This window comes from Aspergillus glaucus, assembly GCF_001890805.1.
Source record: "Aspergillus glaucus CBS 516.65 unplaced genomic scaffold ASPGLscaffold_23, whole genome shotgun sequence".
Lineage (NCBI taxonomy): Eukaryota > Fungi > Ascomycota > Eurotiomycetes > Eurotiales > Aspergillaceae > Aspergillus > Aspergillus glaucus.
The window spans coordinates 403,656-430,995 of record NW_019170475.1 but is presented as its reverse complement, the minus strand read 5'-3'; the positions used below and the strand labels follow the sequence as shown (position 1 = coordinate 430,995).

The 27,340-nt window shown below is 47.8% G+C and overlaps 14 protein-coding genes across 14 annotated transcripts; 6 read left to right on the top strand and 8 right to left on the bottom strand.

Annotated features, from left to right (window-relative positions):
• Nucleotides 1-1,641: 1,641 nt before the first annotated feature.
• Nucleotides 1,642-2,343, top strand: ASPGLDRAFT_85095 (uncharacterized protein; the record flags this gene model as incomplete). Its single annotated transcript, XM_022550315.1, has 3 exons — nt 1,642-1,680; nt 1,729-2,020; nt 2,083-2,343. The coding sequence occupies 3 exons, from the start codon at nt 1,642-1,644 to the stop codon at nt 2,334-2,336; spliced, it is 585 nt and encodes a 194-aa protein (XP_022397326.1). The 3' UTR covers nt 2,337-2,343.
• Nucleotides 2,344-4,101: 1,758 nt separating this feature from the next.
• Nucleotides 4,102-4,551, top strand: ASPGLDRAFT_51483 (uncharacterized protein). Its single transcript, XM_022547543.1, has 2 exons — nt 4,102-4,208; nt 4,265-4,551. Exons 1-2 carry the CDS (start codon nt 4,142-4,144, stop codon nt 4,462-4,464), a joined length of 267 nt encoding a protein of 88 aa, XP_022397325.1. The 5' UTR covers nt 4,102-4,141; the 3' UTR covers nt 4,465-4,551.
• A 984-nt stretch (nt 4,552-5,535) lies between these two features.
• ASPGLDRAFT_51482 (uncharacterized protein) lies at nt 5,536-6,613 on the top strand. The gene is made up of 2 exons (XM_022547542.1): nt 5,536-6,030; nt 6,101-6,613. The coding sequence occupies exons 1-2, from the start codon at nt 5,804-5,806 to the stop codon at nt 6,117-6,119; spliced, it is 246 nt and encodes an 81-aa protein (XP_022397324.1). The 5' UTR covers nt 5,536-5,803; the 3' UTR covers nt 6,120-6,613.
• A 305-nt stretch (nt 6,614-6,918) lies between these two features.
• ASPGLDRAFT_38986 (uncharacterized protein) lies at nt 6,919-8,121 on the bottom strand (the record flags this gene model as incomplete). Its single annotated transcript, XM_022545010.1, has 2 exons — nt 6,919-7,500; nt 7,528-8,121. The coding sequence occupies 2 exons, from the start codon at nt 8,119-8,121 to the stop codon at nt 6,919-6,921; spliced, it is 1,176 nt and encodes a 391-aa protein (XP_022397323.1).
• Nucleotides 8,122-8,621: 500 nt separating this feature from the next.
• On the top strand, nt 8,622-10,189 carry ASPGLDRAFT_38985 (uncharacterized protein; the record flags this gene model as incomplete). The annotated part of the gene is made up of 2 exons (XM_022545009.1): nt 8,622-8,994; nt 9,045-10,189. The coding sequence occupies 2 exons, from the start codon at nt 8,622-8,624 to the stop codon at nt 10,187-10,189; spliced, it is 1,518 nt and encodes a 505-aa protein (XP_022397322.1).
• A 441-nt stretch (nt 10,190-10,630) lies between these two features.
• ASPGLDRAFT_38984 (uncharacterized protein) lies at nt 10,631-11,256 on the bottom strand (the record flags this gene model as incomplete). Its single annotated transcript, XM_022545008.1, has 2 exons — nt 10,631-10,845; nt 10,896-11,256. 2 exons carry the CDS (start codon nt 11,254-11,256, stop codon nt 10,631-10,633), a joined length of 576 nt encoding a protein of 191 aa, XP_022397321.1.
• Nucleotides 11,257-11,890: 634 nt separating this feature from the next.
• ASPGLDRAFT_61009 (uncharacterized protein) lies at nt 11,891-13,875 on the bottom strand (the record flags this gene model as incomplete). The annotated part of the gene is made up of 4 exons (XM_022548457.1): nt 11,891-12,108; nt 12,254-12,606; nt 13,349-13,497; nt 13,552-13,875. 4 exons carry the CDS (start codon nt 13,873-13,875, stop codon nt 11,891-11,893), a joined length of 1,044 nt encoding a protein of 347 aa, XP_022397320.1.
• Nucleotides 13,876-14,671: 796 nt separating this feature from the next.
• ASPGLDRAFT_28981 (uncharacterized protein) lies at nt 14,672-15,271 on the bottom strand (the record flags this gene model as incomplete). The annotated part of the gene is made up of 2 exons (XM_022543809.1): nt 14,672-14,889; nt 14,950-15,271. The coding sequence occupies 2 exons, from the start codon at nt 15,269-15,271 to the stop codon at nt 14,672-14,674; spliced, it is 540 nt and encodes a 179-aa protein (XP_022397319.1).
• Nucleotides 15,272-15,923: 652 nt separating this feature from the next.
• Nucleotides 15,924-18,031, bottom strand: ASPGLDRAFT_51481 (H(+)-transporting V1 sector ATPase subunit B). The gene is made up of 8 exons (XM_022547541.1): nt 17,826-18,031; nt 17,638-17,742; nt 17,534-17,569; nt 17,303-17,464; nt 16,914-17,230; nt 16,586-16,860; nt 16,319-16,537; nt 15,924-16,257 (listed from the first exon to the last, which is right to left on the bottom strand). The coding sequence occupies exons 1-8, from the start codon at nt 17,925-17,927 to the stop codon at nt 15,965-15,967; spliced, it is 1,509 nt and encodes a 502-aa protein (XP_022397318.1). The 5' UTR covers nt 17,928-18,031; the 3' UTR covers nt 15,924-15,964.
• A 659-nt stretch (nt 18,032-18,690) lies between these two features.
• ASPGLDRAFT_69397 (universal stress protein family domain protein) lies at nt 18,691-21,081 on the bottom strand (the record flags this gene model as incomplete). Its single annotated transcript, XM_022549362.1, has 4 exons — nt 18,691-18,856; nt 18,914-18,975; nt 19,028-19,833; nt 19,899-21,081. 4 exons carry the CDS (start codon nt 21,079-21,081, stop codon nt 18,691-18,693), a joined length of 2,217 nt encoding a protein of 738 aa, XP_022397317.1.
• Nucleotides 21,082-21,692: 611 nt separating this feature from the next.
• ASPGLDRAFT_51479 (DnaJ domain protein) lies at nt 21,693-23,074 on the bottom strand. Its single transcript, XM_022547540.1, has 2 exons — nt 22,761-23,074; nt 21,693-22,698 (listed from the first exon to the last, which is right to left on the bottom strand). The coding sequence occupies exons 1-2, from the start codon at nt 22,900-22,902 to the stop codon at nt 21,935-21,937; spliced, it is 906 nt and encodes a 301-aa protein (XP_022397316.1). The 5' UTR covers nt 22,903-23,074; the 3' UTR covers nt 21,693-21,934.
• A 71-nt stretch (nt 23,075-23,145) lies between these two features.
• Nucleotides 23,146-24,172, top strand: ASPGLDRAFT_157091 (putative DRAP deaminase). Its single transcript, XM_022542387.1, has one exon. The coding sequence runs from the start codon at nt 23,343-23,345 to the stop codon at nt 24,018-24,020; it is 678 nt and encodes a 225-aa protein (XP_022397315.1). The 5' UTR covers nt 23,146-23,342; the 3' UTR covers nt 24,021-24,172.
• Nucleotides 24,173-24,258: 86 nt separating this feature from the next.
• On the top strand, nt 24,259-25,226 carry ASPGLDRAFT_108092 (OB-fold domain-containing protein; the record flags this gene model as incomplete). The annotated part of the gene is made up of 2 exons (XM_022539535.1): nt 24,259-24,391; nt 24,529-25,226. Coding segments are annotated over 2 exons (831 nt in total), but the record flags the coding sequence as incomplete, so codon positions are not given.
• A 286-nt stretch (nt 25,227-25,512) lies between these two features.
• On the bottom strand, nt 25,513-27,340 carry ASPGLDRAFT_69393 (uncharacterized protein; the record flags this gene model as incomplete). Its single annotated transcript, XM_022549361.1, has 3 exons — nt 25,513-26,543; nt 26,601-26,703; nt 26,756-27,340. The coding sequence occupies 3 exons, from the start codon at nt 27,338-27,340 to the stop codon at nt 25,513-25,515; spliced, it is 1,719 nt and encodes a 572-aa protein (XP_022397313.1).

The window sequence follows — 27,340 nt, the reverse complement described above, 5'->3', positions numbered from 1 at the left end:
TGCTCACCAGGCGAATAGGAGCCAATATTGTAATATCCCTTTTGACGTACGCCGTCAAACAAATCACACAAAACTGGCACACGCCCTAACTCAAACCGATGACTATACAGAATCTTTATCAAATCAGCGATGCCAGGCTACCACCAGTTGTTTCTGTCTTCCGAAACCAACCAACATTGTCTGTCTCGATGCTATATATCGACTCTGATGCAGAGATAGCTTAGTGGCCATTGCACAGGCCGCTGGGACCAAGACGGAACAGAGCCTATAATATCTGTTCTTGTCCTGCATTGGCCAACGACCACTAAGTTGTCTCTGTATCAGAGAATCGATCTATAGCAACGAGACAGGCAAGGATGACAGAGCTTGCTCTGAGTTTTCACTTGTTGAAAGATATTTCCTTCGGCTTTAACCCCTTTGAAGCAGACGTACACAATGTTGTCATCGCATGTATGATGGCGGGACAGACAATTACGGAAATGTTCCATATTCGTCCTGCAGTATGCCTGTTGCGCGAGGATCGGAGAGATTCTATTGTCAGATGGATACAAAGATGATAAGTCTATGATACGGGCGGATGTTGCCTTGCAACTAGAGGTATCCGTGAGCCACATGGGAATGGAAGTCTTCGATTTCCCGGAGACGCGCAACGAGAATGCGCAGGTAGCGAGAATGGTTTGCACAGATCCAGGCCAACAAAGTACATGCAATAATATCCATCGTGGAGATGGAGTACCTGGCCGTGAAGGAGTATGTGCTCCGGCCTCAGTTCAGGATCTTATAATAACGATAAGGGAAGAAGTATGTACCCGCTGTCCTTGAGAGCCAACATCATATAGAGAGATGATACAGATACGTATATCATTGTATAGATTGGCCAGGAAGGGCTCGAAGTTTTAGACCTTTGTGATTGGATTTCTATACAAATTCAAGGCTTCCATGCTAACAGATATAGACCATCAAGGTGTTTATTATGTTATCAAGGCGCGCAATTTGCATGTAAACTTGCTCTTTCGACAAGTAGTATATTCCAGTCTACTGGATATGACTGGGTATACTTTTATCAACTTGGCTGATTCTGATAGTATTCAGAAGCGAATACGCCTACATAGCTAATAAACGAAAAAAAATGAAACACACTTTGCCGTTCTCTAGGACAAGACTTCTCCAAGAATTTGAAGATAGCACTGATTTCGTCAATGCAGATGGCGCGAGATACAGGAGAATAATCTAGAATGGGTCAAGCCCTTTCGGGTTTTGGAGGACTTTGACATCGGGATCCAGATATGTATAAGCACCATGCGACAGAGGGTAGCCTGGCGGTGCTGCTCAGGATTCTTAATGGCCACAATACATAAATACCGCTGACCTAACTTCAACATATTATCATCAGCAATAGTACTAATTACCGTTTGATTGGTTGGGATACCATAATAACATGCTTTGCCATAAGGAAGCCCACCAGGATGTATTTTCATTTGGACTGGCCGAGTACCAAGCGCTTCTGTGACTCAAAACTTGATGTCGGATGGCAAACAACCGAGTGATCTTATATATATCGACCCAAAAGCTCTCGTTTTCTTTCTATCTCATATTCTATACCAGTTCCAGAACCACTAGAAAGCCAACCCCAACACCAGAATGGACCAAAACACCCACAAACCGGAAGACAGCAAGAAAGTGGAAGATGACATCATAAAGCTATAGGGCATATATTTATTCAACCAGTTAGACCGATCTGTTGAAGACTTCTTCAACGCACTCGGCGCTCTATATGGTGACGATAATGCTGGAGATGATGTTCGCAAGCGAGTCTTTAACCTCATCGACTTCCTTTCGCTAGGATGCAGGAAAAGTATCTTCGAAATAACCCAAAACGCATCATTAAGGGATGTAACCAAAGCGGCTGGTCGTGGAAATGCTGTCACTAATGCGCACTTGTGTATCACGGGGAAAGGAAAGAACACAGAAGCATACGTTGCATTGTATGGACTGGAGCCAGAGAAGGTTCTCGAATTCCGTGAGTTAAATTATCCAATTCCAGTATAATTAAAGGCTTCCATGCTTATGCGATTGCTTCAGGCAAGTATCATGTCTACTATGCAATTGAGGCGCTCAACTACCATGCTTGGCTCATTGCTGAGAACGAGAAGGAGGATGATATCTCAGTAGATGTGAAGGGGAAGCATCAGAGGTTCTTGCAAGAGCTAGAACGAACGGAGCACTTTTCTGTCTCACCAAAGACGGAACACGAGTCTCCATTGATGAAGTTATATTATGCATACATGAAGGCTGCCGGCCATGACTCCGATCGTTGCTTTAGAGCCGATTTCTAGTGAATAGACGATTCGTTACAAGTGAAGGATGGCTTAGCCGAAGTCACTAGTAGTGTTATTCTTTATGATGCATATATATTGTCAATAGCAACTTTTGTATTCATTCATCTGCCCGAGAGACTTTTCTCATTAGTGAAAACTTAGATAGAGCAAGGTTTTCCTAAGATGCTGGTCTATTCGTCTTTCTTTTTACTCAGCAGTTCTTCTTAGCAATAAACCATCGATCTTGTTCATCCCAATTGAGCATTCTATTTGATTGCTGCGAAAAATTCAACGCAACAGCCGCACCTTAAACCAAATCAAATGGCATGCACAAGCTGCCCGTCCTCGAGGTCAAGTGCTTCCCAAAACAAGCTCCAGGCCACTGTCACCGAGAAACGTCCATCTTATCGACCGTCCGCCATTGAGCACCATTCAACCAGGATGAACCCTTATCCAAACCTCAATCAACTTGACAAGCACAGCCTTAAGACTGGACCAAGCTGGAACACCATGGGGAAAAGAGTTAGTGGGAGGCCATAATAAATAACATGTCAAGACTAAACAGGGGCTACCCAAAAGTGCCTGGTCCAGACTCCTAGACTACAGTCTCAAAAAGCTACTCAGATCAGAGCGGACTGGGATGCATGGATTGGTTGAACACAGAACAATGAGCCAGTGAGGCCTTTTTAAACTGCCTTGCTTTTGGATTAACATGCAGTATAGTCCCACTTCCTTGGGTGCTGACATACAGTCCTTTATACAGGCGATGGCGTTAAGTATCAAATTAATAGCGCGGGAAGGACCAACATATAACTAACTAGTTAGTTAGTTAGTTATATCAACAGTATTAAAAATCAAGCAGCCTTACTAAAGACACTGAGAAGCCGGCACGCCAACTTCCGCGAGATACACGACACAAGATTCGAACCAAAAAGATACTTGAGGACATGTGCCTCAAGGGCAAGTTGGCTCGGGACACAGAGAGCACCAATGATACGGGTTTCGTGTGATCCTTCAACTTTCACAGGCGTGGTTCTCCCTCATGGGGCAGTCATTTTTGCGACATGACATTATCCGTACACCAATATGCCTGCTGCGCCAAGATAGGGGAAATTTTGCTAAGTACTGGGTATGATGCCGAAGCGTCAATTGAGGACCCAAAGAGGACAGCCACCATGGCTACTCGCAGCCCCGATGGTAGGACAAGACATGCAAAGCAATGCGGCATCGGGGACTGAAGGTGGAAGTCCCGAATCTACTAATACGTGGACTCCAATGACTTGGCTGCATACTCCGTAATATTAATCGGTTGATAAATGTTTAATAATAAGCCCTGCTAACTATAGATCTATCAGGATGTACATTTTCATCGGGACTAACTAACAGGGATTAGACATTTGACCTAGTGTTGGATGCCAGATAATGGAAATCTCATTCTCTTCTTCTACTTATAAAAGGCCATCTAGAGCCTAAGCCTGTTCATTCCTCAACAGACAGCCCCCAATACCACGCCACCCGAAACGACCAGAGAAACCGACCCCGATACCAAAATGGACCAAGACACCAACAAGTCCGAAGACCACACCCACACCACAGAACAAACGACGGAACAAGATCCATCGGCAAAGCTGATGGAATCTACCTCCAAACTTGTCAGCACACTTTTGGACATAAAGAAGTCCAAGCCAACCGTCAACTTCATGGAGCAGCTTGCACTGGGGAACAGACTATGCTGTTCTAACTTACAAAGAGACCTTTGCGGATGCGGTTAGAACGGCTGGCGGCGGGGAGGCTTTCCTTGATGCATGCTTGTAATTAAAGGGATGGAGAAAGGATACGGAAGCATATGTCGCGTTGTATGGACTGGAGCCGGAGAAGGTTTTGAGCTGCGTGAGTTGAACTCAAAGTATTGCAAGGAAGGCATCCATGCCAATTAAATATTTCAGGCAAAAAAGACGTTTTCTATACCATCTGGGCGCTCAGTAACCATGTCAATCTTGTTATTGACGAGGGAAAAGAGGTCTCAGCGGAGGCACAGGAGAAATATCAGGTTTTCCTGGACGAGCTACAAAGGACGGAGCACTTCCCTAGATACCAGAAGAACCACCCTGAGACTCCGTTGGGCAAGGTATACTCGAGCATATGAAAGCTGCTGGCTATAGAATCCTCTGATGCTTGGTGGTTTTGGTGGTTTGTAAATTGCTTTTTTGAATCAATGGATGTTCCATTTCCCAACGTAAAGCCGGAGAGAATCGCTGGCGTATTTGGATAGCATCACATCTCAAAGTGCAGTAGTACTCCTTCTACACTGTTCTGTTCTCCTCTTAATCATGTACACAGAGGGTATATGCATTCTGTATGTCATGTAGCCGCCCAGAACAAATGCCTCATTAGGGTAGAGGCTAACTTCATACCTGGTAATAAGTGTGTTCTTGGGATGGGTATCATTGGTTGCTGAGCTCACGAATACCCCTTCAAGCAATTTAGAGAGATACTAGCCAAGCTTCCGATAATGAACAGATGAGAATAAGAACTGCGCCTCTGACTGTATGCTCCCAACACTGTATTTCGGGATACAAATTTGGAAAAGCTCAAGGCCTCGCTCAGACTTTAGAGGCTACAGCACCGGCTTCCGAATATGTAGAAGCGCGATATGATAGGGGAGACTTCAACAGTGACAATGAGTCAAAAATGACTGCTACCGTATATGGTTGCACACAGGCATGTTGGCACCAGGCAAGGACTCCAGAGACAGAGCGATGCGGCAATTTGACTTGGCTGCTTCTGTATATTTGACTCATAGTACTTGATACTGTGTGGTTGGCTGGTAGATACAAATAAGAAGCTCTACTATAGATACACAGGAATGTATTTCAATTAGGACCAGCAGGGATCAGGCGTTTCTATGACTCAAACCTACTGTTAAATGGAATATAAAAGGAAGCGGCGGAAGTCTTATTTCCTTCATCTCGTTTCATCATTCTAGCAGCTCGCGTAGCTTCTCTATCTCAAAGCCCACCGTAGCTCTGGTCACCAATGCATACACGGAAGCTGCTGGTCATAAAGATGATTGATGCTTCGCATTGTTTATTTGGGATTATTTAATGGCCTTTGGATTTTCTGTTGTTCTGTGCAAGATCCGAGTGAATCATTGGTTTAGCCCTATGACATTACTGCAGAATGTAGCAATGCCCAAGAAAATAGATCATAAAATTGAGGGTATTATGGCATAATCACTCTTCCAAATTTTAGTAAAATGCTTCACAAAACGAGACGGTCGACTCGCATGACCAGATTTCCCCTTGTAGACCCCGACTTCCTGTCACTTTCCTCCCAACACAAACAAAACCCAGCCAGCCTACAACACCTCCTTTTCACCACAAAATTGCTCGTCTTCTCGCTTATCCCCTCTCACTTCTCAGAACGATATTCAGAATTCTCAGTCTAAACACCCTGCAAATCCAACTCCCACCCGAAAAACAACCATGGACCTCTCTAAAAGGCAACAGGCCATTAAGGACCTCCAAGCCCACGCCGTCGAAACCACCACCAAACTCGAGGCCATGACCAAAGCCTACAACGATCTTAATATTAATTATAAGCTTCTCTCCGACGAGCACGATAAAATGGCCAAGGACGTCCGACTTCTGAAGCAGCTGCAAGATTACACCGGCCTTAAGGGGGAGTTCGACGGGATCGTTGAAAAGACAGGCTACAATGCGGATGCTATCAGCGATGCTCGCTTGTACATAGATGGCGAGAGGGACGATATTGAGGTTTACCTTGCAATGTACGGGTTGATGCCGGATAGGGTTCTTGAGCTTTGTGAGTTTGGTCGAATCTTCTACCGTGGGATTGTATGCTAATTGATGGTTTTATTAGACCTTGATGGCATCGAGTACGCGATCAAGGTAATTTAGTATCAGAACAATCTGCAGTGGGGGAAGAAGGATGAGATCCCGGATGTTGTCATGGAGAAGTTCTTCGACTTTCTTCGCCAGGTGCGGCGGACGGACAACCTCCCCTCAACAGAGGATCCAGGTACCCCAGTGGGCAAGGCTTATCATGCTTATTTTAAGACCGTGGCCGAGACCATGTTTTGATTCTGTCTATTGGAATGGGTAACGTCCTGGAGTGTCGGGTTCTCGGTGGTGTGATTGGGGGCTGTTTTACAACGGGTAACCTGTGAGAACTTCTGCTATCACCAGTCAGAAACCGTTGCAAAGAGAACTAGGACTAGAAGCTTAAGTCCCTAGCTGTGCGTTTCCTAACGCTTCTCATTGTGTTTGTTGAGGTTTTCGTTGTTTGATATTTTCTTCTTCTCGGAACTTGTGACAGTTCGCTAGCAGACTAGTCCTGCACCCATTTGTCTAGTATATTTTAAATAGAGCATTCAATGTACTTACCTTTCCAAAAATTGGCGGCACAATCTATACGTGACAAGGATGTGCTGTGGCCAAGAAGTCGCCGACGCTCAAAGATTCAATTATGCATCGTAATTACCAGTACACTCGTAATGAATCAATGGAAGGAAAGCTTTAATGTATGGTAAAATACATTCGAACTCGTCTAGCAGGATCAATTCGAAAAGGGAGTATTCTCAAGCATAACAGCAGCCCCCAGCCGGGATCCAATCACCAATTGGAACGGAATATTCATGCTTATAAACTTCCATCTCAATCCCCTCTCTTTCACAAACATCTGACAACTGCTTTTCGCTATTCGCAAGGCTCTCAGGATCATCGGGATCGCTAATCTTAAAGATCGCATAAGGACATAACCGGATGCAGATGTTTCGGAGGAATGGCGTTGCAGATTTCCAATTCCTGCTGGTGAGAAATGCATGCACGCAGTCCAGGATATAAGAGCCTGTTTTCATCTCACAATCTTGCAGCTGGCACGGGTCATTCCTCAAGCACAACTTACGCAGTGTCTCAGGTAATGCGGCGACCAAATCAAAGTCAGCTGCAGCTGTAGTTACAGTTCCAAAGATGACATAGATTGGTATTTCAAGGTTTTGAAGGTTGGTAAACCTTTTCAGAATTCCGCGAAAGGGTTCCCATGACTCTAATCCCTCTTCTCTGAGTTTATCGTCCTCAACCTCCTCACACTCGCCACAGCATGAGTAGTATTCCACCCCAATGGAAAGATTCTCAACAGTATCGCTAACCAACTCCAACGCCTATGCAAGTAAGTGATGCCCAGGTACCGGCTGATCGTGCCTTTCGTATATCGGTCCCAGATGGAGGTTCTTCAAGGAGGGCGTCTGGGACAGTAAGAAAAAGATATCCTGCTCTGGAATCTTCGAACGCGTTAGGAAGAGTGTCTGCAAGCCGCAGAGATTCAGTTTTATGTCTTCCTCGCGTTGCCTTCTTTCGAGCCCTGTAACTCCCGTAAGAACCAGATAATGTGTGTCGAAACGCTGAAGAGAGGGGAGACAAAGCCAAGCGATGAACTTGTTTTTGTCGTAGCCCCGGAGGTCATTAAATAGCCATTTGTGGATATAAGAAGGGCTGTCGTGGTTATGTCTACCGTAGTCGACTTTCTGGAGTCGGGAAAATATCGAAAGCACCCCTTGGAGAAAAGATGAGAATGAGAGAAGCGCATGCTTCACCATCTTGTCCGCGTATCCAGATTTCAAAAACTCATAGTCCAAGCGGAGACAATTCAACATCGAGAGCTGGGAGATAAATATCGAAATGAACGCTTCTGACACGCCTTGTTGGAGAGCTGCGATCCAGACGTCTGCATCTGGGAATTGCGCACGATTGATAATATCAACGCACCCCTCAACCACGTCCATAAAACCCTCGCATCTCCAGTCTGTGCCCAGTTCAGCACGTTATTCTGTTGTTGCTAGAAAGCTGATATGCCACACTAAAGAGGCTAGATCTGGTCATCTAAGGATAGTTCGGAGTAGCCGGAGTAGTTGTCGCAGGGCTTTCCTTCTATCCCAGCCCCAAAAAGTTTTCGTGTAGAGAAGAGGCTCGGTTGCAGCGCACATGGCTTTGCATGTTCTTGAAAGGATCGAGATATCCCTAGTTGAAAGTCTCTCAGTAACGTTCAGCCAGTAATCATATGGAAGTGAAAGAAAATGGCAGCCAGCCGTGGTGTATCTCGGGGCATCTATGCTTTAGTCAAGGTAGAATACTGGCGAGATTTTATGAGAAGCTTGAGTAGCGGCACTCTTTCTTTTCGGCTGTACATTTACTGCAGCCAGTCACATGGTTTGTACAGTGAGGACTTGCAAGAAAGGGCCTCCCTAAATCATTCAATCCCTTCATCTCAACTGTTACCATCATCATGACTTCCACTGCAACTTGCCTCTTTTATCACCTCCCATACGACTGCTGGCTAAACATCATAAATCGCCTCCGTTCCAATGACATCCTGGCCCTCTCGAAAACATCCCGTGCCCTACACACCTCAACCAACCACCTCCTCTACAGAGACATAAAATGGCTCTGGAAGACCTGGAGAGGCTTCCTGAAACGACTCCTCCTACTCCTCCAAACCATCCTCGCGCGACCACATTTAGCCTCGTTGGTGCGGAACATAACTTTCCTCACACGCGATCAACAGCCATACTTAAATTGGACTAAGCCCGACATACCCTGGAGGGCTCAGGCGGGTCGTTACAAGGACATGGTTGCAGGCTCAGTGGATATCATTGAACGTGCGGGATTCCCAGACAATGAGGCGAGTGATTGGATTTGTGCGCTGCAGGGGGTGAAACGGAGGCGTTTATCGCGGTTCTCATCTCGCAGCTTCCAGGGTTGACTAGTCTGTGGTTGGACTGGGAGCTCGCTGGAAGAGGTGGGTATCCGGATAGGATGTTGAAGAATGCGCTGTCATTGGACATGGGACTGCTGTCAAAATTTTCCTGTCTTGGGCTGCTTGAATACGGTGGGAATGTGCGACAACCTATTGGATACCATGCTGAGCCAATCTACGAGCCCAACTTCGTCTCTGATAGCTACCGAGGCCCTCACAACAAAGAGCTATGTATCGGCTGGTTCTTTCTTCCCTTCACTCGGCACTTGGAAATACGACTCCCAGACATCACACTGCTCAAGCAAAAACATCCTGAGGAATTGAACCTCCGCCATTTACGAACTCACATTTTAGTGGTCGCCACGATATCAGAGCACGATGTCCTCTTCTTACTCACCCAGACATCATCTTCGCTGCAAAATCTCCACTTGGGATTGACCTTCAAAAGACATAACCGGCCCATTCTCAAGAATCGCAAAGTCCTCGCTCAGGCATTAGCGTCAGTCAGAAATTCCGTGGAGAACTTCTGTATGAAGATTGAATACTACTCATGCTGCGATATGTGCGAGCAGGTCCGCCGCAATAAGCGTAGGAAAGAAGTGTCATGGGAGCCGGTTCGTGAGGTCTTCAAAACGTTCACCAAGCTCAGAACTCTGGAGATACAAATGGCTGTTCTTTTTGGACCTGACCCCGATCAAGCTGACACTCAGGTTGCTCTACCTTGCACATTGACCAAGTTGTGCCTGAGGGATGACCTGCGTGAACCACACCGGCTCAAGAAATGGACCTATATTCGCACTACAGACTGCACGCATGCTTTTCTCAACACAGATTGGAGATCTTCAACTCCTTTGCTAGGATATATCTGCCTCCGGCTATGGTATTTGGATGAGGATAACGAGTATGAAGGCTATGAATCTGACATTTGTGAGCACCAAGACAATAGTTGGGAACGATTGAGATCTGTGTGCAAAAGGGAGGGAATTGAACTGGAAGATCTTGATCAAGGGTATCCAGTTTCAACTGATTCGTGGATTCCGGATACCAGCTGGCATGCGATGGCTCCTCTCGCACACCCTCAGTTATTTTCCGATTAGGTCCTTGAAGCCTTGTCATTTTCTGTTCTTTTCCCTAGGTCGCCCAAATTGGTTGGCTTTTCCCCCGTTATTATTCGCTGCCCAGGTGTACTGTGATTTTCTCTTCAGTTAATCAAATTTATTGCTCTCTAATACATAATTGGGCTTTGGATAAAGGTGACAATCTCTTAGCCACAGCACGCTTTTGGTCATATATTGAATATGCCGTTTTAACTGCATGGAAAGTGAACGTTATAAAGGGAGAAAATCACGGAAGCACCTAAACACCGAAATTGAAGTAACACAAACAGGTCAATAGAAGAAGACTTTGCATCATATATAAATACAGCTTCGTCGGCTGCTTGGAGAAGAATAGAAAGACCACACTTTCAAGGCTCAGAGGTACAACACTAACACTAACACGACACACACAGAGACAAGATACACACGAAGAAAGGTTGATCACCATCCCATGGTGTCACGGACAGCTCTCCAGTAGTTGTAAGTGCCGCTTTTGATAAGAGACTCAAAACCCTCTGAGACAAAACTCGACAGAAATAACTTCCGTACGAAGAAGTGATGTTGCTTTTCGACCTCAGGGGTGATCTCTCGCTGCGTCAGATGAAGGTTGGCGTTATGTTCGAGCACCCTGTTCACGTAGTCGAGGCCTCGCTTTTCTAGGACAATCAGTTAGCCTGACAACTTTTTCATCGGACAACAAACTCACGGTAATCAATGACTGTCTCCGGCTCCGAACAATACAGCGAAGTAAAGATGAACCTGTCCATAATTACGCCACTCACAAAGAGCTCAGCATCCGTAAGTATGTCTGCTTTGTAGGTCGCGTTCTTCATGATCTGCTCAGCGACCTGCTCCTGAGAGACATCGTCGTGCTTTCGTAGTGATTCATGGACAGCTATATACTGGGCGAGCTTTGCAGTGTCGTATTCGAGAAGGTAGCAGTCGATGTCGAGCTCGTCAAGCTTCTCGGTTTTCTGTTCGGGGTTGAGGGTTTTGATTTCAGTAACGCGTCTGCGTAGCTCTACGGTATCCTCCTTCAACCTGATGGTGCTATGTGACAAGCTCATTGTTTCGAAGTTTCTGAGCTGGGATTGGGAAGATTGATATCGTTTCGTGACTTGCAGAGCGGAGGGAGGAAAGTTGTTTGGGGTTCTTCGGATGACTGTCTTTACCGACGTGTATCTAGGGTAAAGTACTCGCCAGGTTAGAATTGGAACTTGCCCGGCTACAGGGCCATGGAGATGATGTACATGCCTTCAGTCAATAGAAAGGAGCTCGATTGTATCAGGACGGCCGATGGTTGAAGGAAGAGAAAAATGGTGGGATGCGGATGGAAGGTGAATGAGAAAAGGAAGTCGCCCGTGACCGAAAGAGGAAACCACACCACCTCCCGCATAAAGCGTAACACTCGATACGTCCCAGTTTCGATCAATTATAATCTACTTGCAAAAAAGAGGGAATTGATCTGGAGCGTGATACGCTAGACCATTTAGTTTCAGCTGGCACATGGATCCCAGACTGGAATGTAAGAGTAGTAGTTGAAGCAGGCAAGCAAGACAGCAACATGTTCTCGAGTCATGTATTACTAGGGTCAAACCTCCGAAGTAAAACACTTATCAACAAGCGACACAGAGAAGATGACGGGAGCCCAGACGACAGAACCAGCCCGCGAACAAAAAGCAGCACACAGGAGATAATATATCACCAACCCGTTGTATCGCGGACAACCTTGTAGTAGGGATAAGCGTACTCTTTCTCAATGAACGGAACATTCTCTGCGAGGCACAAGTACGAATAAAGGAGCATTCGTAAGAATATATGATGCTCATGCTCCACTTCCGGCGTAACCTCTTTCTTGTTCAGAAGCAGGTTTGCATGGAATTCCAAGAGTCTGGTGGCGTAGTAAGATCCTCGTCTGTCTGTTACAATTGGTTAGCACAGAATGGAGAATTCAGGATCCTTTTTTGCATGGAACAAGAGCCGGTTTTACTCACCATACTCCAGCACTCTGTCCGGGTCTTGGAAATAGATCCAAATGAACGTGTCCCCTATTAATCAACCGACCACTGGCAAAAATCTGAGCGTCGGTGATGATATCCGCCTTGTAGACTGCTCTTCCCATGAGCTCATCAGCGACCTCCTTCTGCTTTGAGGCGTCATTATGTTTCTGAACTTCTTTGAGGGTGGAGATGCTCTGGAATAGTTTGGCGAAGTCGTAGGCGAGAATCTTGCAATCGATACGAAGGTGATCAATCTTCTCTGCTTCAGACATGCGCCTGACCAAGTCGTCGGAGTCCTCTCTCCACCTGGTGTAGCGCTCTGACAGGTTTATCTTGTCGAAGCCTTTGGCTATACCAAGCTGGAATCGAGAGGGCGGTGGACTGCTGTTGGAGGAGAGTAGTAAGACGTCGGAGGTACTGAGGATGCTCTATTCAGCGACGCGTATCTAGAGTAGACTGCCAGCTAGGTTAGTAGCTCCTGCCAGGATATAGGGCCATTGAAGACGATATACAAACCTCTAGTTGTCAAACGAAAAACTCGCTGGTGGCAGGACAACCGATAATGGTTTGAACGAAGGAAAAGGTTCTGGAGGAGGATGGAAGGGAGGAGATGCGAAGGAGAAGGAGAAGAGGAAGGTTCCCATGTCCCATCCAAAAGAGGAAACAACAACACCTCGGACTTAAGGTTCGATTGCGGCGCGCAATTCTTTACATGTCATTCAAGATATTAGATTAGCCCTCAAGGCCTTTAGTGATTAATTTGAGCTTAGCGATTACACGCAATACCTGTCTATAAACTGTATTGAAGCTAGCTTTATGGTATTTTGCTTCCTAAGGCTTCTTCCTGGAACCTCTCCTCAAGCCGAACTCTTGGAACATCAATGTATTAAAAGAGAGTAACCACATGATCAAGGGTTAGAATACAGTTGGTATCAGCATATAAATACAAGCAACAGCACATTCTGAGTCATATCAATACAGTATTATGTCAATTGCAAAGCCAGCATATCAAAAGAAATAAACTGCATCGTCAGAACAGCAGACAGAGACCAGAAGCACACCCGACAGAAGCAGCGCATGACAAAGAGCCTCAACTACCATCCCATCGTGTTCTGAACAGTTTTCCAGTACGGGTAAGCGTCCTCAGCAAGAAACGTACGGCCTAACTTGAAGGAGGAGTTCGATAGAAACAGCATCCGTATGAAGCGAACGTGCTATTCCTTGACTTCGGGGGTATTTCGCGTTCGTTGAGGAGGATATTTGCATGGTATTCGAGGAGCCTGTTAACGAAGTGAAAGCCGTGCTTCTCTAAAATGAATCAATTAGCAAGGTGGTACTCCAGGTAGTACCAGCTAAACCCACTATACTCGAGAACTTTCTGGGATCCTGGTAATACAATCCAAGGAAGGTATCTTTTTCGTCCTTCATGCCACTGGTGAAGAGTTCTGCATCTGCGATGATATCCGCCCTGAACTTCATCTGATTTATAAACTCCAGAACACCGTCTTCGTCCCCATCACCACGCTTGCCAAATTCCATAAGCAGCTCGACGCTCTGAACATTTCTTCCGCAGTCATATATGGCAAGCTGGCGCTCAATCTGGGCTTCTTCAGAACTCGCCTCCAATTCTTCAGTGCTCTTGAGGGCCGCAGCAGTCTTCTTCTGTAGATCTTCCAAGATGTCCATCTTGGTAGGGCGAGGGCGGACGTTAGTTCGTACGAGGATAGGGTTTTGTAGCAGACAAATTTAGGATATAAATGTTATGGTACAAAGAATGACGAGACGTAGAGATGAGGTAAACAGAAGTCGTGTCTTCATCGAGGTGTGTCTAGCCAGCCATATTAGTGGTTAGAGGTTGGCAGGCTATAGGGATGTGTAAATCTCTCAGATCGTTGTCAAGTCATTGGAGAGACTCTTGATAGTAGAAGGAACAGGTATCTTGGAGCGTGGGACACGAAGATAGATGAGGAGGTTTAATGTGGATGATGGTAATGAGGTGTAGATGGACAGGAAGCAGTGCGGGATGAGGATGGCCCACCATCCAAAACAGGAAACATCAACATCTCCTAAGGTCCGGTTTCGCATCTTACATGTCTCAATAATCCTTTCTATGGCAATTCTTGGTCTTTTGCTTAAGTCTAAGCCGTGAAGCATTGTCCTTGATGGTCATGGGAGTGCCTGAAGTTAGTATTTTTATGATATTATGCTTTCGAAGGCTTTTTTTTTGTTTGTCTCGGATAGACTCCTTGGATAAAGGCGACAACAGTGAATTCTTTGACAAGTATTGACAAAACACCATATCAATTGCTTGGGAAATCAATGTCTTGGAAGGGAGAAACGCGCAGAAGCTCAGAGGTACAACATCTAAAGAAATATTTGAAACAGCAAACAGCAAGAAGAAACACATAAGCAAAAGCATCATACAGTATTGAAGAGCACACAACACAGAAAAGCATGCAACACAGGCACTTAGAGAGCATCATCACCAGCCCATAGTATCCCTCACAGCTGTCCAATATCCGTACGAATGCTCCTTAATCGGAAGCTCAAGTTCCTTGTCAGACAGGAAGCCGGACAGAAGCAACAGGCGTATAAAAGTGAAATGTTGCTCCTCGACTTCTGGGGTGATGTAGCGCCTATGCAAACGGAGGTTGGCATGGTATTCGAGTAGACGGATGACATAACGAAGGCCCTTTTGGTCTAGGACATTGATCAGCACAGCAAGCAGCATTCCAAATATAAATCAACATCTCGACTCACGATACTGGAGAACCGTCTCCGGATCTTGGTTGTAAAGGGACGTGAACTTCTCTCTATCCTTCCTAAATCCAGACACGTAGATATTTGCATCCGCAACAATATCTGCTTTGAATTCCGCATTTCGCAACAATTCCTTCCCATCTTCGTCCCTGTAAGAATCGCGTAGAAACGCCTCTGTGAACCTGAGATCCTGCACTATCTTGTCGCTGTCATATTTGAGGAGCATGTGATCGATGTTGCACTTTTCGACATTTGCCTCCAGCTCATAGATTTCCTTGCGTGTCGCCTCATGGAACTTCAGTAGCTCATCGAACGGGTTCATCTTCAGTGTGCGTAGGTAAGGTTGTTTGAAGTTGAGTAGACGGTGGTGGAATCTGAAGGTTCGTTTCGTGAAATGAAGGATGATGAGACGTTGGAGGACTCGCTGAGGTTCTGCTTTAATTGGAACGTGTATAGAGTAAAGTACCAGCCAGGTCAGTAATCGGAAGTTGCCAGGGTACAGGGCTATCAAGGACGATATACAAACCTCTCAGATTCGTCAGCGAAAGACGAAACGGATAAGAAAACAGAAACACAGGTGAGAAGATAGTAGGTGAGAAGAGAAAGGTGCGGGATGATGTCGGAAGGAAGAAGAGGGAGATGAGACGAGTGGAGGTGTCCTAGACCCATCCGAAGGAGGAATGGCTAGCACGTCTACCACCACTACCAAACGCATGACAGCAACCCAGCGTGTTATTCTGCTGGTACAAACTGCTTCGGCTATTAAACTTTGTTCCCATTTCATACTTGACAATCAGATTGACCATATTTAAACAACTTAGGGCTCGTATCCGCTTGGGAAGAAACAGCGTACTAAAGAAAATGAGAAGCTAGAGAACGCACTCTGAGAATTCAATATGTATGCAAAAGTGGTAACATAACAAGAGAAACATATCAGGCTAAAAAATAGAGATAAGAAATAGCTACAAAAATCTCCTCATCGACATATGACATCTCTAAACCGCGGGAAATTAGTTTAAGCATCAATCAAATTCTGTGGCGCCTGCGTGCCGTCCCTCGTGTCCTTGTTGGGCACTTTACGACCATGGCGGGTGTAGAACTCGTCCAGAACACGCTTGGGAATACGGTTGAGCAGCTCCTTGGGGTAGACACGGAGGAGGTTCCAAGCGATGTCGAGCGATTCGAAGATACTCCGGGATTCATATGCGGACTGGCTGATGAAGGTACGTTCGAACTTGTCGAGGAACTCGAGAGAGAGCTTGTCCTCGGAGGACAGAGCCTCCTCACCAACGACTGCCTTCATGGCGGCTGTCACGGTTGTCAGCAACGGTATTCTTTCGGTACGAAACATAGTAAGAAGAAGACTAACCGGCATCACGTCCAATAGCATACTTCGCGTACAGCTGGTTGGACACATCAGAGTGGTCCTTCCGAGTACGACCCTCACCAATGGCAGATTTCATCAGACGCGACAGAGACGGAAGGACGTTAATGGGAGGGCTGACACCCTTGTTGTAGAGCTGACGGTCAATGAAGATCTGACCCTCGGTAATATAACCAGTCAAGTCAGGAATAGGGTGGGTGATATCTGAGAAAGGTCAGCGAGGTATGCGACGGCATCGGAAAGGCAACCCACCATCGTTAGGCATAGTCAAGATAGGAATCTGGGTGATGGAGCCGTTACGGCCCTCAACACGTCCAGCACGTTCGTACATGGTGGCCAAGTCAGTATACATGTAACCGGGGTAACCACGACGACCAGGAACTTCTTCTCGTGCAGCGGAGACTTCACGGAGAGCATCACAGTAGGCGGAAAGGTCAGTCATGATAGTCAGGACGTGCTTCTCCAATTGGTAGGCGTAGTATTCGGCGGTGGTCAAGGCGAGACGAGGAGTGATGATACGTTCAATTCTGTACACCAAGTTAGCAAAGTCTCCATATCCATATCAGGTGTCGAAACGTACGTAGGGTCATTGGCCAAATTCAGGAACAGAGTGACACGCTCCATACTACCGTTCTCCTCGAAGTCCCGGGTGAAGAAACGGCTAGTTTCCATGTTAACACCCATAGCCGCGAAGACAATCGAGAAGTTCTCCTCGTGGCCATCGTGAACGCCCTTCGTCGGTTGGTTGACCAAGCTTGCCTGACGACAAATCTGTGCAGCAATTTCGTTGTGGGGAAGACCGGCAGCGGAGAAAATGGGGATCTTCTGTCCTCTGGCAATGGAGTTCATGGTGTCGATGGCGGAGATACCGGTGGATATCATTTCTTCGGGATAGACCTATTCAGGAAGACGGCCTATCAGCAACCAATTCAAAGCCTTCCGTAGCGAATCCATAATCGGTATACATACTCGCGAGTAAGGGTTGATAGGTTGACCGTTGATATCCAGATAATCCTCCGCCAACACCTTAGGACCCTTATCAATTGCACGACCCGAACCATCGAAAACACGACCCAGCATGTCTTCGGACACACCCAGCTTCAAGCTGTGCCCGGTGAACTCGACTTTGGTCTAATCCGCAGTAGTCAGCTACCATACATTCTCCTCAACCATCAACCCAAGAACCAAGCAGTGTTATACCTTCTTGACATCGACACCCGAGGTACCTTCGAACACCTATATGATCGCAAAGAAGCTCCGTTAAAATCGTGCATGAGGCATCAATCGGGTATCCATATCCGCACCTGAACGACCGCTCTGTTGCCTCTCGCTTCGAGGACTTGACCCGAGCGTTCTGTGCCATCGGCGAGCGTCAAGGAGACGATTTCATTGTACCGGGGGAATTTGACCTGTCGACGCCTTTGTTAGATATTATCATCAAATTGAATCGATTGATTATCGGACGGTCAATGCGCAGCTCGTAGAAACGTACGTTATCAAGGACGACCAGAGGTCCGTTGATACCTCCGATGGTGTTGTAGCGGATACGAGGCTTGATGGAGGTCATCCGGGGGTCGACGAATTCGGACGCCATTATTGCGGTTTTTCAAGGACTGCGGGGGTTATCGAGAGGGAGATATCAAGGGAAATAGTAAAACAAGCAAAAAGCGAGGCACAGAACCAGAGCTGCTCCTGGTCAAAGCAGAGGTCGGGCCAGGTCGTCGATTCGTATGGGACGGCGTCATCCCGCCCAGGCGGTGGCGCACGTGATACCCACCTGATATACAGATCCGGAAATGGAACAATTACAAAAGCATGCAGACAATATCAGGTTATTTGGTAGAAATTTATGCTAGGAAGTGTGTGGATTATTGCGAATACTATCTTGAGTAGATATATGCTGTACTCTGCAGCTGTCGTGTATATCCTTGGGGTATACAGTCTGATGCGCAGAGATAAATGGACTACACTGCTGAGAACGTTTTTTGCGGATTTGAGTTGAAAAGTGGCTACTGTTTTAGACAGAGGCATCTTGGTGCTTTATGCCGGCTAAAGCACGGACGAAGAAGGCTGCAGAAACGCTCAATGATGATGTCAAGAATGCGCCGCATTCTATATGACAAACAAGAAGAAGCCGAAATGGATATCATCAATCATGCTATGTGAAAAGTTCATCTCAGGTCATTCAAAACGAAAAATGAAGGCATTGTCCAAAGGGGATGCTGTAAAATGAAATAAATAAAAACTCCGTCCATCCATAAACCCATAAAAAGATAATAATACAGTGTAAAGAATCGAAGAAAGAAAAGTCGTAACTCGTGCACAGCCCCAGGAGTCCCAGAGCAAAAGACCTTTTGTCAATCAATCTTTGCCATGGCAAGATTCTTGGGCGTCGATAAGTTGTTGGAAAGACGGATGTTCGTTTTCTTGTTCTTGGTATGCTTCTTCAGTTTCCTGCGAGCGACCATTACCGGAACGGAAGACTTGGTCACAAGGTAGTTCGAGAACGATCCCAGAAGAACACTGCACAGTGTATACTGTTAGCAAGGCAGACATAAAATCAAAGGGTGTGATACTGACCCCTTGAGAGCGCTTCGTCCTCTGGCTCCGACAATCACGAGAGTCGGCGCGAGTCCATCGATCTAGAAACAGTGTTAACAACATGTCCAACACTCAATATGCGTAGCAACTTACAGCCTCAGTTATCATATGCTTAGGACTCTTGCAATGAATCACCTCCACCGCAATCCGCACCTGAAGCAGTGTCTTCCTCAGCAGCCGAACACAGGTCTGAGAAATGGTTTCGACAGCATGCATCCGATCCGATTCTGCTTTGGATATGCCCTTGGCATCGACAGAGTTCGATTTGCTATCAGAACCCGAGCCTAGACGATCCCGAATGGCACGAGGAAGATAAGTGGACGGATCATTCTGGGACTTCCGTGCTGTCTCTTCTGTTTGAGACCCCACCACCATCGCGGAATCTTGTATCGCTTTAGCGCCCTCGCCGATCTGAACAGACGGGCCGGTGCTGGCCTCTTCGTTAATAGCACAGACGGCAAACAAGGTATCCCCGTCCCGCAAGATGGTACCGATCGTCCACTCCAGCGCATACACGGATTCCTCGCTGAGGTCGGTGGTTACCATATACTTCCGCCGCCGGCGACGGCCTCCTTCAGTTTCCTCTAGTACATTGCCAAAGTCACCACGCACGATAGTCCTAATAGATCTGTTGCGGACGGAGTTGTTGATGGACGACATTTGGATGCTGAGTTTCTGGGCTCGTTTGATATCTGATAGTTCCGCTTCGTCTTCAGATCCAAACGGCGTGTTAATTGCGGAAGTCGCTTCGAAGCTCGTACGCGGGTGAACCTGGGGCTGCTGCGGCTTCGGTGGTTGCGGAGGATGCAGTGGCTGCGGGCCCAGCTTTGCGGAGTGAATCAAGGTGGGTTTCTGTTCCTCGTGGGGTGTAGAGTTGATATTGTCCTCCACCAGCTTACCTACGTCTTATTAGTATTGAGATCGACAGCTTGAGGTGGGAGGTACGGAACGGAAAGTAACTTACGCTCTTCTTCTGCTGCTGCAAGAAGACTCTGTGGCTCTTCCTTCGCATCACCTTGGCTGCCATCGTCGGACGGAGATATAATCTCGATAGACACCTTCCTCCCACGGCCTACGGATTCGTCATCGCTCGAGGAGTTGTCGTCAAAGTCTTCTTCGTCGCTTGTCTCTCCTATCGGATTGTTTTCGCTATCGTATACGTCCTTTTCCAAACGCTCATCATCCGCGGTCGAACCTTCATCGAGCGAACCCCGACGGGATCCGGGCTCTGGGAGTGCTGATGATAGACCTCCCGAAAATTTAGAGAGCGCCGCATCGGACAGATGCATGTCGATCGCTTTGGCGGCCGATTTAGTGGATTTGAGGGACGAGGTTGCCAGGCTGAAAGGGTTGGTTCGGAGCCATCGGTTCCTGGGGGAGATGGAGCGCGCAAACCGAGAGGGGAGCCGAGAATCCAGCGAAGACCCCCTCGATGCGCCGCTGCGGCGAGCGGAGTCTCGTCCCCTAGCGAAACTCGGCAATCCGAACTTCGAGTCCAATCCTGACATCATTGCAGCAACAGTGTTTTTGCCGACCGGCGACTTTTCCTGTGCCTGTGGTGTAGAGGTGGGGGAAATCGCAGAGTCACGGTCGGGGCTACTGAGCGACACGGAAGTATCGAGATGAAGCGCGGTGGTAGTAATTGTCGGTGTCTTCACCCCGGATTTCTCAATCTTGCCTACTGATTTTTTCCTCTCGTGGGACCGGTCCGTGCCGTCCGATGACTTACGAGGGGCAGCCTCGGAATCGCCAGATGGTTTTTCCTTTTCCTGATCCTGAGGAGAGGTAGGAGACGATGCAGAGGGTGGGGATGTCGCAGTAGAGCTCAGGCGCAATGGCGATGACAGGATCGGCTCATTCCAGGAGCGCCGATGAGCTGACGACGGCGGAGTCACACCCACTCCTATACCGGCAATGGACCCATGGCGAAGCGGTAGAGCCCCAGGACTAGGAGAGAACTCCAGCATACTATATCTTCCAGGGTTTCCCGAACTAATATTTATGGAGGGTGATGCTGATGCCCATGATTCGGAGACGTGACGCGTCTGACGGCCCTCCATAGTATCCACGAGCTCCCGTCGTTCCTGCTCTAGAGTCTCCTCCAGCGACATTCTAGTGCCGTGACGTCTCGAGTGGGAGTATGCCATTGCGGGTTATTCTCCCCCGCCTGTGGGAGAGTATAATAACAACGATGACACAGCTAGTGGACGTACTCTCTGGACAGGCGGTACTCTTATATTCCGTAGTGTATCCGTACTCCGTATGGGGCTCTTTGTTTTGCGGAGGAATGTGGGGAAGATGAGCGTAAAATCGGCGGTTAATTTCAGCCCCGTGTCCAAGAATTTAGACGAAGATCTCTGTCGGTTATCTAGAGAGTCAGCGATAATGGTTTTTGGATAGTGGGAGAGAGATAAAAGCAGCAGTTTGGGGATTGAGAGGGAAAGCAGGGGGAGTGAAGAGGGGGGATCCAAGAGCCACGGCGCTGACAATATAAACGCTGCGTCCACGTGCAATCAAGGCAGCAGCTGCAGAATGCTTACTAGAGAGATAAAGGAATGGATGTTTGTCTCTGTCTGCTGCGACGATAAAATAATGGTATGGGTGATTCAGTTGAAGTTGGCATATGCGCCTGCCGGGCTATGAAATGACGCTGAGAAGGCAAGCGTCACTCAGAGCAAAGACAAGGCAGGATCAACTGGGAAAGCATTCCTTAGTCAGGGAAGAATTTCTATATTGCCGGCCACAACGGATACAAATTATGGATTGATAGGAGTGGTATACTGCATAGAACATGATTGTATGCATTGTCTATCTTCACATGAAAATGAATAAATGTACCAAATGCCTAGAACGAACCCAGTCCTGTGAAAATGACCAATATTTACCATAATTCCTGTCCTTGCCGGTCCAGTCACCCAAAACTCCTGGCTTAATAGGATTCACAAGTAATAAAAACTGCTAGGAAACGCGAAAGGGAAGATCCCAAACAGCCGAGATCCATCACGCCCTAGACTTCTTCTTCTTACTGCCGCCGGACGACTTGCGCGCCCCCGTAGCAGCAAAAGCTTCCTCGGGAGGCTCATCCATCTGCGCAGCCCGTTTCTTCTGACCTTTAGGCGCATATTTCTCCTCCAACTTATCGAAGAACGACTCAGCGCGATTCGCTTGTCGCTGCTTGATCATAGCCACCAGCGCATTATCATCCAAAGCATTATCCTTTGCCTTCTTCTTCTTCGCACCTCCCCTCTTACCCTTAGTCTGTTTCTTCTCCTCGATCTCTCTGGCCGCTTCCTCCGCTTCCTCAGCCTCCCTTTGCGCCGCTTCTATCCTCTGCTGTCGCTTGCTCTCCGGTTCGTCCGAGTATTCCTTGTAATTCTTCACCTCGCCATCGGCAATGGCTTTGTCGATGATAGCCCGGAACCGCTCGTCGTCATCGAGGACATTGCATAGCATCACCGATTCGTAGACCTTGTCCATATCACCCTTACTCTTCTCGAACGCTGAGAGAAGATCGTGCTCTTCCTCCTCCGAGCTCTGATATTCCTTCTTCAACTGCTCTAGCGCGTTCACATCAACCGAGGCAGAGAACTGCTCGCGGTAAAAGTCCATCCAGTTAAAGTCTTCATCTTCGTTGACTGCTTCGGCCGTGCTACCGGTCAGGTCGAATCGCTTACGACGGCGTTCGTCGGAGAGGATGGCGTAGGCAAAGGCTATTTGCTGGAATTTATGGTTTGCTTCATCTTTGGAGTCGGCTGGAGCCTTGTCTGCGGGTTGTTAGTCTCTTTTTCCCATTGTCGCGTGTCAAGAAGAGCGGGTGAGGAAGTACCAGGATGGTGTTTCAGCGCTAGCTTTTTGTATGTGGATTTGATCGTCTCGGGTTTCGCATCTTGGCTGACACCAAGGATGTCGTAAAGATCTGTCTCGAGAGGGGGTTCGCGTGGGATTTCTGGTGAGTTGCGATCCGACATGGCGCAGTAGTCAACGATGGATGAGCGCAAAAAAGAAAAAAAAGTAAATGAAATGAAATCCAGTGAGAAAAAGGGGTAGCAGGAATTAGATATGCAAGTGTTTATAGGTCACAAAGAGATTGAGTAGAGATAAATAGGAAATGTTGGTTGTAGTGCTTTACGCGACCTGACGCGAGCCGTGGGAGGAAAAGGAACTCTGCCGTCATCGCCGATAATCAGTCCTCCGGGGTAGGATAACCCCACGCCCAGTTTCAGTGGTATTAAAGAAGGACCTCCCACAACAACTGCACTGATTCAATTTCTTCGCAGAATCCTTTCGAACTTGCTCTGTCAATTGGAAAATCGAGCAAGCCATCTACCTCGTTCCAAACCAATCCTACTGCATACTTGTACCATACGCAGCGCATCCACTACAGACTACAAACTACAACCTCTACACCATGACGACCTCCTCCCCTCACGTCCGCTACATATCCGAATGCCTCAAGCTCGCCGAAAAGTCCCCTCCACGACCAACCAACTTCCGCGTCGGCGCAATTCTCCTCTCCCGCAAAGCATCCTCCAACGATGACGCCACACAAGACGACCAAATCCTCTCCACCGGCTACACAATGGAACTAACCGGCAACACCCACGCCGAACAATGCTGCTTCTCCAATTACGCCGCCGTACACTCCGTCCCCGAAGACCGCGTCGCAGAGGTCCTCCCCTCCAACGACCCCGATCGCAAACTAGTCATGTACGTGACCATGGAGCCTTGCGGGAAGCGGCTATCGGGGAATGCGCCGTGCGTGCAGAGGATCATCAACACTCGTTCCGATGGTCGTGCAGGTATTCAGAAGGTGTATTTCGGTGTTAAGGAGCCTGGGACGTTTGTGGGGGGTTCGGAGGGGTGTAAGATGTTGGATGCGGCGGGGATTGAGTGGGAAGTTGTGCGCGGGTTGGAGAGGGAGATTTTGTCGGTTGCTACGGCTGGGCATGAGAATAGTGAGGAGGAGGTCAAGGCTGCGTTGGCGGATTACGGGACTAATGTTGATGATATTAGTCCTGAGGAGCGGCAGAGGCAGGAGCAGCAGCCGAGGAATCCGAAAAAAAGGATGATGGAGGGATTGATTTAGTTCGTATCATGGTATATGATCTGTCGATAGCTGAATGAGCTATTGATTAGCCCGTCAAGGTCGGAACTCGATTGCATTGTAGTTCAATGGTACTTTGAGAGTTGAAGAATGCAAAATAGCGGACAAGCAAAAATAGCACGTGATCTCCACGCAACGGCCAGAAAACCTCCCTCCTTCCTATCTCACTCCCATAACTCTCCAACAACCAGAAAGAAATAAACAGACAAAAGATGAGCACATGGAGACGGTCGACAATGATAGCCTGGCCTTTTACCCGACATTCTGCTTCAAGGCATCGCCAACCCATTTCGCCTGGGTAAAAATGGCGGCTGTAGATGTGCATCGGCTGAAGAGATGGCCGGGGTTTGAAGGTATGTATTCACTAGTGCATTGTATGCTTTGGTTTTGGCTAGACCGGGTATATTTGTGCAGTTTTGGCATTATTCTCTGGCCGTGGTGGCGTCGTAAAGAATTGATATATATTCTTGAAAGAAACTAACAACCACAGGTCAAAACATCTACTTCTATCTAAACCACCCAATCCGCTTCGTCTGTCTCGTGGGCCTCATCATCGCCAGAACAGACGTATACAAGCGCACCATCCTCACCCTCGACGACAGCAGCGGCGCAACCATCGAAATCGCCGTTCTAAAATCCGAGCAATCCATCCCCCAAGAGGGAACTGGTACTGAAGAAGGCCAGCAGCAACAACAACACCAAGGATCTAAAGCACAGAGGCAACCAATCATAGAGACGCACGTCACCACAACTGACAAGACGTACTTGGACATCTCATCTCTCGTCCCTGGAACGCTGGTGAAAGTTAAAGGCACACTGTCTACCTTCCGCTCCGCCATGCAACTTAATATTGAGCGCTTTTTCCCGGTTCCTGATACTAATGCTGAAATGCAGTTCCTGGATCAGCGCATTCGGTTTCTTGTTGAGGTTCTTTGGGTGCCGTGGGTGTTGACTGAGGAAGAGATTGCGCAGTTGCGGATGGAGGCTGAGGAGGAGCAAGAACGGCTCGAAGAAGAGCAGGATCGCATCCGGAGGAGGCATAGGAAGCGTGTCGAGCGGGAGGAGAAGGATCAGAGACGGATCCAGAAATTGTGGGAGCGGGAAGAGAAGCTAAGGGAAAAGGAGGCGGCTTCTTGTCAGGTTGCTGGGAAGAAGGTTATGCGGGAGTTGGAGAAAAGGAAACGGGTGAGGGAAGAATAGGGTCTTGATCTTGATATGTGCTATAAGAATTGATATATATATATTTTCAGCATGCGTTGACATCAATCATGAGGGCATGACACAGATCGTAAAGCTAGAAATCTGGACGCTAATAACTGCACAACCCCAAACCATTCGCAAAGACTGCAAAGAACAAACGCTTGGATATAAACCATGCATCATGGGACATAAATTTGGCTTCATGAAAGGCGTCAAACAAAAGCGAGCAATCATAACTTCTAATTCCCTTCTCCAGAATCAAGCAGGATCGTATTCATCGGTAACCATAGGCGTCATAACCGCCACTTCCACCAGGACCGGACAGAGCACGGTAGTAATCTTCCTGGCCTACCCAGTGCCCTCGCGGAGGAAAGTGGTCATGATATTTGGATTTTTCACGTTCTCTAATGGCGTCATATAGTCGCTTATCCTCGTTTTCGCGCTCAAGCTCCCGGTACCGTCGACTATCATCAAACGTATCACCTGAAACGGTCGTCGGGCTCAAATAATGGTCCCCAGCGTAGCGTGGATGGCCATGGTGAGTGAGGATATCTCCTTCGGAGTGTCTGTAATCGTGACCGGCTACGCTCCGCGAAGAGCTTCGAGACCGTCCAGGTCTGATGAGAGGATGGTGGGGCGTAGCACTTCCGGAGCGTGGGTAGACTGGGTCCTGGTGTTGCGGTTCAGGTGTCCGATGTCCAGGAACTGGAGGTATCGAGCTTTCTCTCGGTCTAGCGGTGCTTGACGAAAAGGACTTGCTATGACCATGCCCTGGTCTGAAGGGACCGTCATCGAACTTTTTACCACCGCCCGGTTGCGCGCTATACGGTTTTCGTTTGCGTTCAATAGGGCCTGACACTGTTTCCTTATCTTCTTCATCTTCCTCCTCTTCGTCTTCTACTGCTGGACTGACGTAGGCCTTGTGAGGACGATGCGCAGCGGTGATCTCCTCATCCGTTATGGGTGGTAGTTTCACGACACAGTGCTCCATAATGTATTGATCGAGTTGTTTTCTCAACTCAATATCCGGTGTTTCTGGAAACAGCCGTCGGGGAATCTCCTTAGGAAATCTCTCTTTCTTATCATCCGGATTGCTGATGGGCATGTTCAACACGGCCTTCTGCAATCGATCAAATTCCCTGTCTGGATGAGCTTGGATCATCAATGAAGCCCATCGCTCGAAGCCTCGGGGCGTCAAGCCTGGAACGTCCGGTCTTTCGTTCAACTTAATCTGTATAAGGTGGTGTTCTGCTTCTACTTCTCGGAGTAGTCTAGAAATCGAGGATGTGCGGTCGTGGAAAATATCTGCATTGAAAGCACCAGTTAGACATGGTCTAACAAGTAGGGTGATTGTGAACTGACCTTGCCATGGATAAGGATCAGAGGCGACTGCCGTATCCTCGTAGAACTTCTGCATCTTCTCGGGAGTAACAACGATGGTATTCCCTGGCGGATAATCCTCAATCTACCCAGAGTCAGCATTAGGCTTCTCCCAAAGATTTTACGAAATCACTTACCAAATGCATTGCAATCCCCCGCAAGAACTGCGAAAGTCTCTTTGTTGGCTTTCCATCCACAAAAAGCTTCCCCCAGATTTTCTCAAGCGTCGTCATTTCCCCATCAGCATCAGTGCTCTCTCTGGACAGAGGACTCGAACGAGATTCAACCCTATTGTTATATTCGCTGACTTGGCTCGCCCGCGAGCCAGACCTGCTCATGGGCTGAGAGATGTGGGACGATCTCGAAGGCGGGCGGGGGCTGTTTTGGTATACGCTTGGAGGCGGTGGATGATATGGCTGATAGCTCGAGTTGTCTTCGCGTCCAGCACGAGGCGACATGGGGGAGTGATGCTGTTGTTGCTGTTGTTGCTGTTGTTGCTGTTGAGCCGGGATATTCTCGAGACCGGTCGTTTTAAGCTGCTGGATCACATTGGCCGTTATCTGGGTGAGGACTTCGGGGGATAAGTAAGGCGGCTGATCTGCGTTGCTGAACGCCGAGTTGACGGCTTCGTTAATGCGGCCCGTCTGCTGGGGCTGCGGGTACCACTGGTTATTATCATGATTATTTGGATATTGACCGGGGGATGACGATGTGGGAGGCAT